The sequence below is a fragment of the Cuculus canorus genome, chromosome 2 (assembly GCF_017976375.1).
Source record: "Cuculus canorus isolate bCucCan1 chromosome 2, bCucCan1.pri, whole genome shotgun sequence".
Classification (NCBI taxonomy): domain Eukaryota; kingdom Metazoa; phylum Chordata; class Aves; order Cuculiformes; family Cuculidae; genus Cuculus; species Cuculus canorus.
The window spans coordinates 75,788,633-75,807,274 of NC_071402.1; the positions used below are offsets into that span (position 1 = coordinate 75,788,633).

Here is an 18,642-nt window from a genome sequence, read left to right on the forward strand (position 1 = left end):
TACCTGAGACTGCAACCAACATTCCTTGTCGAGCTCAATTAATTTGCCCTAAAAATGAGGCTCTAATAAAGGACATATATTTATAATAATTCTCTATTCTAGCCTGTAGCTAAGGGATACAGCTCTAAATAAGAGAGAAGTAGCAGTGACAGTTATAAATTGCATCACTTGACCGATTTATGCCTTATGTCCTCTTGTTCAAACCTAGCAAAGAAAATTCAGTTATCCAAGCAGCCTTAGTTCATAACTTTGGGAAAAGATGATCTGGAGCCAGAATTCAAGCATCCTGATTCATTTCTCAATGACAGCATGAAACATTGTTTAAAGTGCAGGAGGTAACAAGGATAATCAAAGATTGTTTGAGTATTGTCCCTTTCTGAAGACATTTTACAATATTTGACAGTTATAACTGGAGCACAAAAGTTATATAACTTCAGGCCTAGATAACTTGTAAATCTTATAAATCTTCAAACTTAGCAAAATTTAAATGGTAAAATGCAATGTCAAACATTAATGCAATGTAAAGATAGTATATTAACATAAAACGAACAGTATACAGATGGAGGATTTTATGTTACCACTTTATTTCTTGTATATAACTTTTCTGTGTTTAAACATGTAATCACAAAGATCTACTGAAGGGTTGTTTGTTGTCAATCAAACTTGAATTTGTCATCAAATTCAGTTTTAACTTCCACAATTCATTTTGTTCTTATCTCGGAATACCGCCTCCTATCTTCAATAAGACAGTATAAAAGATAACATCTCAACATGTACTCCTCCTGATTACAGGACAGTACTGATATTTGGCACCTGTTTTAGTCTGTACTAAATTCTGAATGCACTGTAGACTTCCTGTGGGTAACACTGCACTTAATCAGTCTCTTCACAAGAGATCATATCCACTAAACCAGTATTTCAGATAAAATTACATTCTGCCTTCAAAAATAACTATTATTTTAAGCTTGGCGTAGAGAAAGCAGTGACAACTGGAAATCTAAGTTCAAGTTTCCAGGTGCCTTTTTCTCCTTTAAGGAATCTGTGACCTTTCTTCAGATTTTATTCTTCCTTCTCACTCTCTTTAGCCTCCCCCAAAAAAAGATTAAAAAGGAAAAAGGCAAATAAAAGACACTTTCAGAATGTTTGACTGAAATTAGAAGGATTGTCTATGTTTAATTGTTAGTCAATGAGAAAATTTCTAATAAATGTCTGTCTTCTGCAAAGAACAGAAAACTGATCTTTGCAGAACATATTTTTGGTAACGAGTTATGCCAAGCGTGTTATACCAATATTAATCTTTCTATAAAAGCCAGCAAAATGTTACAGTTTAACACGTAGATAATGAAAAGTATGTTTCACAGTATCTAGGCTCTGGTCAGGTGGAAGTCAGTTATGACTTCCTTATGTTTCCTTGCTATCTAGCCAGAAATTGTGAAGGTATGTGCCAAAAGTAGTGGTTTCTCATTCTCATGATATCCTTCCATTCCAAAAGCTACATGATATGATTCTTATTCATGTATTTTCTTCCCATGAAATCAAGGAGCAATAGAGGGGTGGTGTGTGGACCCAAATCTAAACCTGGGAGTAGGAAATTGGCTCTGAATCCTGCAGTTTAGAGGCAGTCAGTAAGTTTCGTCAGATCAGCAAATCAAAACAGTACCCCTCCCCAAAATTTTCCACTCCATACTGTTGTGACATCCCTAATCAGAAAATGCGCTAGTAAACATGCTCAAAATAAAATGTGGCTAAAGGAGACACAAGAATAAATCTTTTCACCAGAATCATATCGGTTAATGAAACCACTTGGAACACCGGTTGGGTTTGACCTTGCATTACAGAATAACTGAAGACGCACTGGCCAAAAAGAGTCAGAAGAACGCACACGAATTAATGACAAAGTTATGAGGGCACTCACTAAGAAGAACAGACTGATGTATAATAGCTTCTGCCCTGTCAACTACTCAATATAAAGTGTTCAAATATTCAGTAGTTCTGGGATTAGTCAGCAAAACATCTCTCTCCCAGATGAACATTTCAATTACTGTGCAACAGGGTCACTCCTATACATTGGAGCAATGATTAATTATTTCAAAATGAAGCAAAGTAGCAGCTTCAGCAAGATGCAACAAATAAGCTACAACACGAGTAAATTCAGGAATCTGATGTTCAGAAGTGAGAGAAAAATCTTCCAGCTAATTAAGCAAAGAATGCACCTGAACCCACTTGAACTCTGTCTGAACACTTTATTTAACAAAACGTAGACACTGTTACTTCTGACTATATTCTGTAAGGGTCAGTTTATGCATCCAACACCAGGAGAGGGCTTATGATCATGACTTCAGAGCTAAGAAAGGTGCTTCTGTGCTTAATTTCCTTGAAGCAATGTGATGTAGGACAAACTGGCTCTTGCACTGATTTGCCCTACTAACCTACTCTCTAAGTAGTGTGTTGGCTTTCGGATACTCCCATTCTCAAGTGCTGACATCTCAGCTATCAGACAAGAGTACACGTAGATTCTTCTGTAAATCTGCTTCTAGATGTTGTGATAAAATTCCTAATTCTGTACTTTCTGGTGGGAAAAAATATTGTCTTTCTGATTTAATCTTATGAAATTTTAAAAAGGTATCATAAACGTCAAAGTGCTGGGAGGCAGCAAAAAGTAGCACCTCCACACAAAGTCTTATTTAGGACAAGAATGGTAGGTCATACACCAATCCTAGCAGAGTAAAATCTTTGCTAATTGCTAGTTTGAAATTTAATTTGGATGAAAACAGGAGAATAGCAAAAAAACATTTGCTACAAGAGTGGCTACATGCCAAAATCTGATGGCTATCCAGACCTAACAAATAAACATTGGAGACCGTAGATTACCTGAAGTGGGAACAGCACAGAGCATGAAACTAAGTCTTATCTAGGGTACCACAGATTTTGTCTTATTATTTCATGCAGTTCAATACTATGTATTTCTTTAAAAGAATACTAACATCCTGCCCCCTCCGAAGAGGCACAGATATCAAGTGAATCAATGAAGGCTTTACACAGGCCAAAGGGCATGGGGAAAACTTCTAGCATCTTCTCACAGAATCTACCCCAGCAGCCCCTCCTACCACCAAAACCTTGCCACGTAAGCGAAATACAGGTAGGAAATGCTTAACACCAATTTTCACAATAGCAGATCTGTCCGAAAAAAATATTGAGAATTAGAAAGCCCAAGGACTCAGAGACCATTCTCTCTTTGTAGCCTTAGATGAGCCAAATGCCTTCACTTATACCTTTTTTTCAGCTAACCTGAGTGTTGTGAAGACACAAAATGCTATGTAAGTGGAAAGTAGATCTATAAATATTAAACTATAATAATCAAAAACCAGTATTTCCTTGGATCATATAAGTAAAATATAACGATTCAAAAGAAACACTGATATATAGATCAAATTGAATAATTAATGAAACAGAACTATGTATTACTGACAGGGAGAGAAAAAAATCTGAAATAAAATAATTCCAATTTAAAGTCATCTAAAGTTGAAATTATTTTGAAGGAGCAGAGTTTTCCATCTTAGAAATATATAGAACTTTAAATTGCTAGCAATAGCATGACATAGACTTTAGTAATAGAAACTATCCAGTTCATAAACTATTTAGTTAAAAACTTTCATGAATCTTACAATTGTCACTTTAGAATTACGGAGCCAAAAGTTTTTTCTCAGCATCAATGATACTTATTCTAGCTAAATATTGATCAAATACATTACACAAACTCTCCCTCAGTAAAAACCCAAGAGAGTATAAGGAGGTGACACAGTCTTTTGATAACTGGGCTGCCATGTCATGGCTTGCAGATTATGGTAAAAAGTATTAAAATAATCTGTCACATCTCATAATCAGTGGTAAAAGACACTTGATTAGTCCAAATAAAGCTACATCTAGAAGAAATAGAGGCTAGATTTCCTGTTATGATCATTATATCTTCCTTTTCATTATCAGTTCCATTATGCAAAATGTCAGCAAGCGAAAACTTCCACTCCATGCTGAAAATGGAACTGCAGACCCCTCACTAGCAGATGGCATCATGTAGCCACTGTAGCTTTGCTTACCATCTGTCGAGCATCCACTGGTGCCATCACTGGAGCAATAACGCATTTCAATCCTTTGCCTTCCCACCTCCAGCAAATTTGGGTCAGGCAGGCGTGCTTTGCAGGTGTATCGGAAACGTTGTTCATAGTGGCCGCCATTGTCTGAAATATTGACTGGGGTCCAAGGTGTCCAAGGAGTTGTCTTTTTTAACTCTGGACAGGCATTGGTGTTACAAGGCTGATATTCCTGAAAGAAAATAGTCACAATGAATATAATTGTTAAATATGCTTTTAAAAATGCCACAAACCCTCAAAACAGACAAAAATCCAACCAATAAAAAAGCCTCTGATATTCATTCCAGCATTTCCAATAGCAGTGATCATCAATAAATATTTAATTCCAGTCTCAAACTGAAAACGTTTTTTTCCAGTTCTAGGCAAGCACAATACCATATCACACTGCTAAAAGCAATAATATACCACTACAAATTAGATCTACTACATCCATAAAACCAGTAAGCTGAACACTATAAGTACCACAATAAGGCAAATCCTTTAAAAATTAATGGCCTTAAATTAGGGGTAGCTAAATATGTTAAAGCTTTCAATTAAGAGGAATTCTGATGAACTGCAAGTTCAAGTCACAAACAAGCAAAAAATTCCTTTATAAAATCCAGTGGCATATGAGTAAGTGAACCACTGTCCGTTTTGTATGTTGCTTACGTGTTACAAAAGGGCAATAAACAAAAATTATTTTCTATTACAGAATCTAGCACCCCGAGGTCCACGTTACTCATAGCTCCAGCATTGTGAAACCTATGATCAGAAGCAAATTCCCTGTGGACTGATAGCCACCAGAGGGAACAGACTACACCTGAGAAACAAATGCAGAATTGCTAATATTCTCAGGCCTCACGATGTAAGTCTTCTCATGAGCATCATCAAGATCTGTAGGCCCTGTCCATTCATTTCGCAGAGCACAATATACTTCCTCTGATACAAGTGCTTTGTAAACCATATGGATGAATTTAAACAACTTTTATAGATCAGAATGAATTCCCAATGACAAATTACTAAAGACAAAAAGAAATAGGCATGACTGGCACTATTTTTAAATGATCTCTCTACCTCTGACCTCTGAGAGAGATACACAGTGGAGGGTACCTTCTCAGAAGGAGCCTGCTAAAGTCTGCAGTTCCACTAAACACTTCAAAATGCGGACACAATAGAAAGAATGGTTTTATCACATAGTACAACCTCCCTCTATCACAATCCCTACCCCATGTTCCAACAAGCAATAGATTACCTGCTCCTCTCTCTCCCATGGTGATAACAGTCTTTTTATCTCATACTTTCCTCACTCCACTACCAGTTCTCTCAGTCAGTCTAACTTATTACCATATCCACTAAGGCTATTTTGGTTTGAGTGTGTTGTTGCTATTTCAGATCTAAAATAAGCTTCTTTGTCTGAAAGCTTTTCTAATTTATCTGTCAGAGTTGAGAAGAATATTATTCCCCAGAAACCCCTGTCCCACTAACACAGCAATGCACCACAGAACCCAGCACTATGCTCAAGACTCTCATATTCTGAGGCCAGGTGGACTTGTAACAAACTGCCAAGTTTGTTTCAGACGAGAAAGATCTTAGTCCAAAGACTTCAGCTGGACTATTCCTGTTCCTCAAGGCTGTGCAAAGTCCTTTCCCATCTTAAAACCTGTTGATAACTGTAACAGTGACCACATGAGTCATACTAAAGGGCCATTTTAGAGGATCCCTTTAGAGCACAGAGGACTGGCTCTACCTTTCTGGGATCTGCATTTCAGCCTTGACTGGTTTCTGGATCAAAAGACAACAAACACCAAGCAGACTGTGTCCTGTGTTTAAAAGGAAAAAAGTTTACTTGGAACTCTAGAAGCAGTCTTATCAATACAGCATGCAGAGACAATCATGACCCTGTTCCACTTGACAGTCTGACTTTAATACATACATTATTGCATTAGTGCTTTTTTCCTTCCACAACATTGCACTAAGAGATTAAGTAGACCAAATTACCGTTGACAACCAGTCCTTCTCTAAATCACAGCTGTACAACCACATATAGTTGCCTATCCCACACAAGAGGATGATGTTTGGCAGTATTAAAATATGCTTTATTACCTTCTGCAATTATCTAGCATATTATCCAATCTCTGTCATGGTCAAGCTTTACTAAAGATGTCTTACATCACTGTCTAGACTGTTGATAAAAATGTTAAGTGCTATTGACCCAAGAACTGATTGCAGGCAGACTCTACTAGACACATCCCAGTTATTTGTATCTGTCCATCAACATCACATTTTTCAATATGACAGTCAGCCAGCTTTTAATCCATCTAACATTTGCCACATAATTCACTTTTCCAAATCAAAGTACTTTTTGTTGCAAAGTCAAATGTCTTGGAAAAATGCAATAGCAGTCTAGGAGAACTGCTGTATCACTTTCAAACATCTTGAAACACAAGCTCCTTCCTAATATCATATAAGCAGGAATAATTCAATCAGTATAGTAGCTACTACAATGTTTGTTTCAATACAGTCACAATGGTTTAAAAGTTTCAGTTTCTCATTTGCTGTTGATTTTTGTATTTACATTATTCAATCAAAAATAAAAGCTGTAATAAATGCAAGGTCTTTCTTTGCTGGATATAGCATAGAGAGGTGAGGAGCATGCAAAACAGGATATTGAGATATGCAATGAACCCGTTGTGAAATAAAAATAGGCAATAGAGGAAGAAGTAAATTTAGTTGCAATGTACTGAATGCTGCTTTGCTAACACAGGTCTGAGATGAACATGTCAGCTCACTCATTTTTGGAAAGACAGACTGCCAGTTATCGGTCTGCTTCAGAATGTGCAGTCTCTTCATACACCCTAACAGAAGGTATAATCATGCGTCGTTACATGAGCCAGCAAAGAAAGGTGTTCCCTAAGAGCAGCTATAGAGATCATCTATTAGTTTTTCCTTTCTTCTTGCTTGATGCATAGCTTCTAAGAAAGTTTGTCTGCTGATATGCCTGTCTATTCACCCACTGGATAATACCCATGAAAGGCTCAGAATGGCAGGGGAAACAAAAGCACATGTACGTTACCCAGAAAATATTGAGAGCAGTAAATAATCTCTCTGAGAAAAGTCAGAGGAATATCCTAACAATGGATGACACTGCAAAGTTCTGGCAGTAATAATGACCCAGCAGAGCCAGATGGCTTCTCTCACAACCAGTGAGTGCTGCATTGCTCTAAGAAATGCCGAGTTTGCTGCAGAGGAATCAAAAATCACATTTTACTTGGTGAAAGCATAAATGTGCTCTGATGCTGTAAAACTCCAGTATAAACAAAACAATGGTCTGAAAGTAAGTAAAGGAGAGGAGAGAAAAGACAAAATTCAGATCACACATGGGTAGATTTAATGCTGCTAGCATGAACACATAATGTTTGGAACAATTTGTCGGGGACCAGAAATATGGAAACTGCTATCTCTCCTTGGATTATCCTCTTCTTCTCACCTTGTCCAACGCTGAAACAATTTTCTCAAGTGGGATTTCAGGAATATGGCCCTCTCCAAAGCAATTTGACCAGCTAGAGTCATGGATACAATAATAAAGAAACTTTATAGAGGAATAAAATTCTCAGATGAAACACTGAGCTCACAGCTCCACAAACCAGTGGTAAAAAAGAACTAGAAAAGCAGCGAAGCATTCTGTTTCAACAGGGCTGTTGAGAGGACCTGAGACAGTGGCTGTCAAACTCCACTGCAAATGCTCCGTGTGGACGGGAGGAAGAGATGAGGTTGAGCTCTCCTGGAAGGAGTGTCTGAATACTCACATAGTAAGACTTCGGGGGCCATCTGACAGATTTCAGCACATTAGTTCTTAGTGTATACTTGTGGCCTTACAACAATAACCATTTGAGGCCATTCACAGACTTCAAAAAACTCCATTACAATAATTCGAACTGAACCACATTTTCAAAGTTCACTTCGCAAGTTGTCCTAAAACTTGTGGCCTAATTCACCATATTGTGGCTTTTAGTTTAGAGTGAATTTAGTCAGGGAATTTAGTTGGGAAATTTACAAAATTGATACATAAAGAGAAATCAATAAATATATCACAAGATACATGTCTGAAAATGGTAAATAAAAATAAAAAATTATTCTGAAGCATATTATGGTAATATGAGAAAAGGCATCATAAATCAAAAACATAATTTTGAATGACAGAACATAAACATTGATTATTCTATTAATCAGCTAACTCGCTTACATATTTAATAATATTTTCTGCATAATGAAAAAAGAATATTAATGTCATATTTTGTACCAAGATTTTGTTAGGATTACTTGGTCATATTATTTTAGAAAAGGACAACTAAAATGTCAATTCTAAAACCTCTTATTTCAAACCAGAGGAGATTACTGCTATATAACGTAGAACAAAATTCTATGGTTTTCTCATGCAGGACATGAAACAGACTAAATTTTTTTTGCCTCTGTATAGCCACATTAGTCAAATTCCTCAAAGTTTTTAGAATCTCTGAGACATTTCCTCCTAGTTTAAGTTTCATTTTAATTAACCAAACAGCATGATAATCTGATACCTCCTTAGGAAATTAGGCTAAAATCTTACATACATTTGAACTACACTTTTTTATAAAAAGCAGAATTCAGATAGAAAGTTCTATTTCTATTTATATTACTTGTTTATACTATGGAGGGATTTTTCCTAACAAACTTTTATTTCTTTTATATATATATAGTATGTCTATGTTGAACGTGCTTCTTTTGTTCTCATCTGTGTTTTTCTTTCTCATCTGTCAGTATGAAAGACACAAGGCAGCTAAATCAACATCAACTGCCCATTTAAATATTTTCAGCCCAACGGTTTTCTTCTATACTTTGCTTTTCATATATTGTATTAGTTCTCAAATAATTTTTTTAATCACTGAACAATCCATTGATTAAAAAATACCTATGATTTTTTGCTTTTTGTTAACAGTTTGCTAACAGTTATTTCTTTTGTTTTTCAGATATTAAGATACCAATAAAAAAGAATGTTGCTGATTCATAAATTGAATAGTGTATTATGTCACTCAGGACAAGATACGACTATAAGGTGTAAGAACCTGACTCTTTCAGCCAGTTCTCAAGCTTTGAGTTTGCAACAGCAATATACAGTTAAAAGAAAGGATAGCTTTCACATGCAATCAAAACAAAGGTCAAAATGAACGTAACAGTGTTATAAAACCCAAGGGAAAAGGTTCACATTTATATGGGGGCCCTGTTACACATAAAAACAAGTTTCCTGAACAACTACTAAAGCCTCACTCTCTTCAAGTACCAGAAGATGGGCAACATTTATCTTGCAGTGGTTGAAAAACACATTCAGGAAAATCACTAACTGAACTTAAAGAAATAAATGGCTCATTTATTTTCATCAGATAAGTGTAAAGTCTTATCCATATAGAAAAGCATTTTCAAACTAGAACAAAGAAAAGACAAGGTTAAGTTCCTGATCATGTTTCTATTTATTTCCAGTTTAAAAAGGCAGCTTCTTCAACCTAATGTCGTTAGATATATCCTGCTTTATTGTAATTTTTCTATTACAATACAAGGTGAAATACAAAAGCATGACCTGAAACAACACCCAAACCCCATTAAGTCTAAGTCATTAAGCAAAACATATTCTATATTATAAATTCCACGGGCATACCTAAAAACCAGAACACAAAAATACTTCTAAGATCCTTGTTGTATTTTAATCATGCAAAGGCACATCTATATCCTAGTTTATAGGCAGTACTTTAGTTAACATCAGTGGGAGTAGTTTTATTGATACCAGCAGAACCATGACTTCAGAGACTACTGCTGAGCACAGACACAATCCTGTAGTGCTGTAAAGTAAAGGTAAGTAGGCTGTGTTCATAACAAGTTTTTAAAAATATTTCGATGGATAGAGGGAGGAAAACAATTTTATCCTATGCAAAAGGAATAGGTTTCTTCTGAAGGGAAAGGATTTCTTTTTTTGGCTGAAAATACTAACTAAGCACAACTTTAAGTTTTGATTTTGTGTATTTTAAACAAAAGAATTGGAAAAAAAAACCTTCCATTGATGTAAAGGGAACTTAAAAGGAATTAAAGGCTAGACTTGGAACCATTTCCTCAATGGAAATGATTTTTTTTTTAAATAACTGAATATATCAAGAACTTATGTGTATTTTTGCACACTGCTCATAGAGAAAGAAGAAGTAGTAAAACCACAGTAAATCCACAACCTCAATTAATTTACCAATCCTCCAAGTATCTCGGATGTGATCCCAGTGCTCCTGCTGGAGGATCACTTCTATACACTGTATACAGAGCAGCCGGCTAACACAGTGCCCTCACTTTAATCTCAACACTCACTTAACGCTTGCATGGTAAGACTATGATCTCGCTGGAGGAGAAACTGTTTTAGACTTTCTCTTTGCAGGCCTTTGTATACTGAGGTCCTGGTTCATCATGAAAGCTATCAAGCATGAGGACAACAGTAGTAATGCTGTCGCTAAAATGCCTTAGAGACTAGCTTCCCACTATGATAGGCAGCAGGTCTGCAATTTGGCACTTCTAAATCCCTTAGTGAGTTGCAAGTCAAGACCAGGAGGCTGCAACCATGCTGTCCTTCCCAGACTGCTAAGGCAGGAATGGGTCCCAAGCTACTGTCACTATGGGAACTTGAACACTAAAATGGCAAAAAAACCCACCCCATTCTCAGTGCTTGTATGTTCTTAATACCGGAAAACATCTCAAAAACAGTCTAAGAACTGACTAGTAGAATTTACTGACAGTTTTCAAACTAAGAATGAACCATACTTTAAATGTAATGTGTTTCAATGAAATGGATTTGAATTTCAGTTACAGATGTCTCTTCTGGCACTGCCTGCATGTCCAATATCTATGCAGAACTCAGCCTTGAATAGGCTGAAACTAAAGACTGCAATTTGTTTTAAGTGGACAGTCATCTCACTGCCAGGTATATGTTTCATATCCACAGGGGGAATTACTATTCTATCTGGTCACCCACTTCCTTTTTGAATATGGATTTACTTTGATGTCTAGCCTTCTCTTACTAAGTTCACCATATATTTTCTTTTGACAAATACCTTCTACATTTTGCCCACAATGACATAAGCCTTCTGTAAATTACCTTGTTCCTTTCACCCTTGGGGCACTGAAGATACTGAATGCATCATTAACAGTTAGGAAACAAGCAATGCCTCTAAAAATGCATGGCTAAAACAGAAAATTCTCTCTCTCATTCCTCCTTCCTTTTTAACCCATCCATGGTTTAAGAAACATCTCACAAAGTGAACAAGCTGTGCAATGTGCTCTGAAAAATCACATATTTGGCTACATGCAAGAACATAGCAAACAAATTTCCCTCGACTTATGGGTTTTTTAGGTAAAAAATTTAACTTTCATGATTTTTGAAAACTCATGCAATTATATGCATTTCTGCATTTGTATACACCACTAATTTGAAGTGTCACTCTTAAGCAATTGCATCAGTCATGTAATTGTTAAGGATTTGCCACTAATTAGGAGTCAAAGATACTTAATTTCTAGACGTAAATGTTGATAAATAATAGTCCAAGTCCTCAGAATCATTGTATCAAATTAAAAGAATCTCGGATAGGAGGACGGAATCCACCTAGTAAAGGAAATTTTTTATGCACTATCGTTACTAAGAGTGTGCGTCCCATCCTTCTACTAAAAATGACTGGTTTGCAGGTAAGTTACTGTTTAGGAGGTAGATGTTCAGGGCTCATTTGGTCCAGATCACAGTTAAGAATCTTATTGCAAACCCCCCCTTATCTGAGGTCTCATATGCAGCATTATGATCTGGCACAGCATAAACATGCCTCCTGTTCTAGCAGCTTCACTGTGGGGTGGGAGCCTCCAGAAGGGAGGGGAAGAGAAGATGGGGACATCACCACTCAAACCTGCTAAAATTTGATAAGCCCTGAGGAGCCTGGCAAAGGACTGATTAAGTTATTTTTGCTGAGTGTTGTCATTTCGACTGCTGCAAAGCCTACATAAAGGAAGGAAAAGATATTATTGAGCTAATGAAAACAGAACACACAGGACTATAAACAATCAAGGCCAAATGGCTGAAGGGATTGTCCATCTATAAATGACTGTACAGATTTACCAAAACTGACTCAAAAGTGATTTCACTTAAGCAGGTGCTGTATTATCATGTAGTGAAGGCCTCCACTGCAGTAAGAAAGATGTGACCTCTTTCCTACTGAGCAGCTCAAATCTGAGCAGCAACACGACATAATTGTGAAATATAAATAACATTAAAGGTAAATTATATGCTACTTGTAAATGAATCAAAATTATTCTTTTCAGCATTTAAATGAGCATTTAAAACTAGTGTGCAAACATCAGCTTTGAAATCTATATTTATACATCTAATTATAAAGTGAAGAAATTCAACTTTACCTTTAAAATTAAGAATGTATTGGTTGCAATTTTAAAAGACCAGGTAAGGTAGCTTTCTGTGAGCTGTGATTTTGCTTACCTGGTCATTCATCACTTCAGAAGTAGGGGAAAAGGGGTTGTTCAAAATTCCATTTTGGTGGGGTATGATCACTTGATTGGAAACAAGTGACTTGCTGCAGCTTAGTGAGCTAACACTCAGCTGGGGCATGGTAACGATCTGTGCATGTGGCTTTATTTGTTACAAATGCAAACGCAAGTGCAAAAAGTGGTGGATTAAGTCAGACAGATAAGTGGTGATTTACTTTGCTGTAATAACTCAATTGTTTGCAATTAGCTTCACATGCTCATACTGAGAAGCTTAGTTTTTCATGTAGGCTGTATAATTCCTGACAAAAGTAATCTAAACTGCTGAAATAGTTATTATTAACTTAAAATGTACTTTTTTAATTGTGGGAAGTCACAGCTATCCAAATAATTATTAACTGAGAGTAAGAATATTAGGAGATAATTCAACAGTCAAAAGCCATGAAAATGCTGTCAACTTGTCAATTTTAGAGACTGCTCTTTTGTAATGACTGCAATTCTGTTATGACACACAAATTTCCTTTATATCTATTCTGCAGCATAGGTTTGTTTTTTTCATGTAGGTTTCTAGAAAGGGAATGAGAGCTATATTCCTGTTATAAAAAGAGATCTTCAACAAGTTTATAAACACCAGAATTGGAAGCAAATCTAGGACTTCAGGTCCCAAGGACAACACTAGAGTTACTTGGCCTCTTTTGACATGGAAAGTATTTGATCCTTGGATCCCTGATTCTTAGATTCACCAACTGCTAGCTGTAATGATTTTCAGTGTGTCTTTTTCTGAACTTAGCAATAGGAGAAATCTGCAAACAAGTTTCAATTGGCTTTGGATGCCACCATACATCACTAACTCCACAAGTTGCTAAAACAACGTGCAATTGTCAAGTAAGAAGAGGAGAAGAAAGTAAAAGCTGCACAGCCTATAATCATGGGGCCAAGGATAAGGAAGCAGGGTGGTACTCCTACAGAAAGAAACAGCTAACTTCTTTCACAAGGTAGTTTCAAATTAAGCACAGTGCTAAAGCAGTTCTGGAAATTTACATACCAAGGACACATTTACTTCCATAATATTTTGACCTCATCTGTGTGAAAAGCGAGCCAACAAGTAATGCAGAAAAATAAAACAGTTATTACTATTTTATATCCAGCCACATTCAGATTCTTATTCATTTATCCACAGTCATTTATTATATTGTCAGTGCATACTTATATTAAAATAAACCCTTTTCTCAGCCTAGATTATCATTGATCTTATTTTCTAAAAGTACAGAATCTTTTAGTTTCAGGTGAACTTTCACATTTTAAGCTCAAAACCTGAGGGCAAAAATGCAACTACTGATCTGTGCCATATCAAAGCAGACCTAAGAGTACAAAATTATTAACTGCTTGTGAAGCCATTTAGACAACGAGCACACCATTGCAGCTTTCCTTGTTGTTTGGCATTTTTTCTTTTTGCCTTTTAATTTTAAAGAGCTATGACGTGTGTTTTATACAGAAGCAGAAGCAAAATTTGAGAAAATCAATGTTGGAATGAGCTGAAGTCTGGCTTTGCTCTGAAAATCTTATTATTTTAGTATTCTTACTTTATTTCTCATTCCAGGCAATGGCTTAAATGATATACAAATCACTTGGGAAAAAAATCCTATAATGTCACCACTCCTGAGACAACACTCTAAATGTTAGAGCAGCTGTTAAATGACAAATGCGTAAGTGATGGAAAACTGAACAGATGAGGAACCACGAACTTTAATTCAGAGTTGCCAGTACAAACCCAGGAGCTGCAGTGAAAAGCAGAACTGGTTGCTGAAATGCAAACTGTGCAAGCATTTAAATCCATTGAAAATAAATTTGAGACCTGTGTGCAGCCACACCAATGAGACACATTCAAAGACCATCTACACCTTGTGATGAAGTAGCAGAGAGGATATGCTCTGCACTTCTGGAAATGAAGCCACTTAGCAGGGGATCTGAATATGGATTTGGAAGACTAATGAAAGTGGCAAAGTACAGCTGTGAAAGATCTCTCCCTCACCACATGGATCACTGTCTTCTCCAAAACCTCCAAATATTAAGAAGCTCCAGTTATCTACTAGGAGGGTAGTCAAGAATGATAAGTTAATGTGTGTATGAGCATCCACATCTTCCTAGCTCAAAGGCCACACTACTGTAAATGAGTAAAAGGAGGAAACCAAATACAACCCCCATCCCCAGATTCCTTTCAGGCAAATTCTTTTTCTGTTTTCATGCGCCAAAAGAGTAGATAAGCCCTTTGGAAAATGAGTATAGCAAGTAAGTTAAAAAAATAATTGTGCTATAAATCTTTTTTTCAGGCCTTGACCCAGGCACACTGAAGCGAACAGTAGTATAACTGAACTAAAAGTGCACTTAAGCACAATTTAATACTTTATCACATCACAGACATCTGCCTTTCCTCGGGGCAGAAGTTACAGCAGAGCTGACAGACGTGAACGTGTGCCCACACCTCAATCACTGCTGCTATCATCGAACGCATAAGCACGAAACTATCTTCAGTTATAGCTTTTAAACACTTGGATGAGGAAGCACAACAACCTAGATGCTGACACATTTGCTTCTTCACTATGGGCAAATATGACCTCTAGCACAGGGAGAAACCTCAGTTGGTTAAATCGCTTTAGCAATTGTCACTGTAACTCATGTCAGAGCCTCTGGCTATGCAGGGGGAAAAAACATAAAAAATAAAAAGACTATCTAAATAGCATACAATTTTTCAGGTTGCATGGTTGAAAAGCAGAAACACAGAAGCAAACTTATGAAAAATATGCCTCCAGTTGCAATAATAAATGTAAATTCAGATTACCTACTAACTTTCACAGGTTTGTGCTTAACGTGTTCAGTAAGAGAAACCGCACAGGCAAATATATATATACCATTGTCTTTAATTTTCTCATGAGTAGATATCAACTTCTCAGAGCTTGTACCCTTAATATAGGATACAATTACCTAAATGCAGGCCTTTGTTGCCATTTTAAATGGTGTGGGTTATCTCACCTGGTTTCCAAACTGCACGTGGGTCTCCTACATGGCCTCTGACATATCTTTCATTTTCACCCACTAGTTTCAGATCCATTACGGCTTCTCAAAAAGCAACACGTGTCTCTGTTTAGGCAAATCTGCATCCTGCTCTTTCATCTACCAATGAAGTCTGGAATTTGTCAGAATCATGTCAGAACTGAATCTCCTATTGACTTAAATAACTGTTTCACATTTTCTATTTAATTTGCGGCAATCTAAAAAGCTTCCTACAAATCAATTTCTCTCACACCACACACTTCATTTTCAGCTTTTTTAATATTGTTGGGTTTATATAAAGTTTATTTACAAAGGGTTTAATTTGTCTATGTTGTATTTTTGGAACTCTGTGGTTGTGACTAAAACATTTTTTTTTTTTTTGATCTCCAGCCAATTCCTGGTAAGACAGATGTTTCTGTGGGAAAAAAAAAAAGTGCTAATTTGATGCTGGCTTCATATTAATGTTCTATTTCCAATATGAGAAAGAAAAAGGCAAGAATAACCATGTTCTTCCTTTGCATCTCCTCAAACATGAGCTGTTCTCTGGCTGTCATGATTGTAGCATAAATCAGATCAAGTTTTAATTGACAATAGCCTGTGTGGTTCAGCCCAGAATTTCTGAAGGCTGTGCTCTGCTGCTCTGGGGAAATTCCTTAGGAAAGGATTAAAACCCTTTTATTTTACACCTTGTTTGAAGTCTCAGCAAAAAGTCTAAGCACTATAAAGGGAAAAGGTAGCACCGCTAAAAACATTCAAGCCAGAAGGTTAATGGAGAAAACAAAAGGAGCAAGCAATTACAGATCATACAAAAATAGGAAAGAAAATACTGATACTGTAGAAATAAAAATAAACTGACTAGGAAACAAGTATGATTCCTTAGTAAAATTAAATCAAAATACATTTCAAATGGAGCATTTTATGAGTTTCAACAAGTTGAATGTATGACAATGTCTTTTCTTACACAGTACTCATGAGAGCTCTTAAAGAAGTAGTTTGCCACTTACAGCACACACAAGATCCTTTGCTTCTCTTTATACTCAGCTATGCTCATCTCAGACTTGTCCCAAATCAAATTTCCACATGCCAGCTTTGCCCCACTTCTTATCATAAAATTCACATAACCGCGTTTATGAGAGGAAAGAAAAAAAAAGAAAGGACATGAGCAAGGATTGATTTACACTGCAGTAATCAAATTGGGCAGAAAAGAAAAAAAACTTATTTAATATGTCATCTACCAAAATTCTTAAGGGACATAAATAGCTACAAGTTATGAGAGGTGAGTTACATGCCAGAGATTGGAAAATTTAACAGCGGTCCACACCTTCAGGATGCTGAAGCTGCGGTCTGCCACTGGGTAGTAGTATTGTGTTTGCTTATGAAAGCAAGATGTAAACCCACACTAAATTATTGCAAAAGCAAGGGCTGGGTAACGCACAATGTCGTATTTCAGACATTCCAAGCAATGTGGAGAGAACTTACTGCCAGTAACGGCATAAACATGGCTGGAATACACAAGTCAAACTCACAGGACTGACATTTAGCTCAAGGTCAGGATGGGTGCCCTGAACTTACATTGTGGGCTTTGTAATACAGGCTTCATTTTGACAGCTCAGTAAGCATACCATTAGCTCTGGCATTTTCAGGCCAATGACATTAGTAACTGGAAAGTGTTAGCTGTAGTCTGCAAATTGCTTTTTTATAGGAAAATAATAAGAAGCATTTTGTATTCGCATTGTGCTATTAAATTCGAACATCTGACCATTAATAAAGAGTTCTGGCTCATCAAACAGCTCTGAAGGCAGGTTTGCTGAGCACTACACTATTGGAGCTGGCTGATTGAAGAGTCTTCTCCTGAAGGATCACTAGGAAGTTACAGAAGTTTACAGAAGGTGTTCTGTTTGAGGAATGCAAGGCAGAGATGCAAAGGTGGCTCAAAGTTGCACATGCAGAAGGTGAAAAATTTAGCAAAAGTTTTTTTGTTTTGTTTTGTTTTTTCCCTTTGGATAAGCTGGTAAGATATCGTTTTTTTTTTTTTATTTTGCATTGGTCTAAGATACTGAAAGAAACATGTCACCAAAATACAGAAGTTCTGTGGAAAAGAAGTCTTCTAGATGCTTAGAGACAAGACACCATCAGTAAGAGCAGTAAAGGTAGAAACAGAATCCCTAAAGGCACAAAAAAAAAAAAAAAGAGGAAAGAATAAAAGCAATAAAGATAATAAATTGAAGATAATCACATTGAGCTGAGTTTGCATACCCACAGAAAGATATTAAAGTGACTATATAAAATAAAAGCAGCAATAGGAAAAGAAATTTCACTGATCAGAAAATGCAGGTGTTTGATAAGAATTTGAGGATGAAAGTGTGAGGATGCAAACAGGATCCCAAGACAGAGGGAAGAACAAAGATGATGGAATGCAGTTTTCAATAGTCTTTGCTTTATAGATTAAAATCTCACAAACCTTTAAAGGGAAGGCTAAAATGGGCGGGTTTCTTTTTTTTACTGCCAACTAATTCACCTATTCACACCGTTGCAGTTATATAAAAGCACAAGGACTGGTGCATCTTTTCTCTTTCAGTTCTGTAATTCAAAAATATGTGCAATGTGGGACTTGGCTTTGGTCACAGGTGGGGGTATTTTAGTAAACATTTTAGTGTAAGTAATGAGGTAAGAAAACGAGGCTCACATGCTGTGCAGCTAACTCTCAGTTTACAAAAGCAATCGCTTTGCCTACACTGAATGATATGTAAAACCTCTGCATTAATAGATCCCGACACTATATGAAACCTAAGAGATTCAATCCAGGTATTTGTGTGCCAGTAGAGAGGGATGAGAGAAAGGCCTAAAAGGATTTCAAGAAGAAGGAATGATACACATAAGTTTACTGAAGATTTGTTTAAGGTGTACAAAACCAGGC

At 36.5% G+C, this 18,642-nt stretch overlaps 1 protein-coding gene across 6 annotated transcripts in view; it reads right to left on the reverse strand.

Annotated features, from left to right (window-relative positions):
- Nucleotides 1–18,642, reverse strand: part of SEMA5A (semaphorin 5A) — a 331,622-nt gene that overhangs the window by 32,896 nt on the left and 280,084 nt on the right. For all 6 annotated transcript variants that reach the window (XM_054059836.1, XM_054059835.1, XM_054059837.1 and 3 more), the window contains one exon: nucleotides 4,095–4,320. In XM_054059836.1, the coding sequence (XP_053915811.1) occupies nucleotides 4,095–4,320 (226 nt within the window). The remainder of the gene's footprint in view (nucleotides 1–4,094; nucleotides 4,321–18,642) is intronic.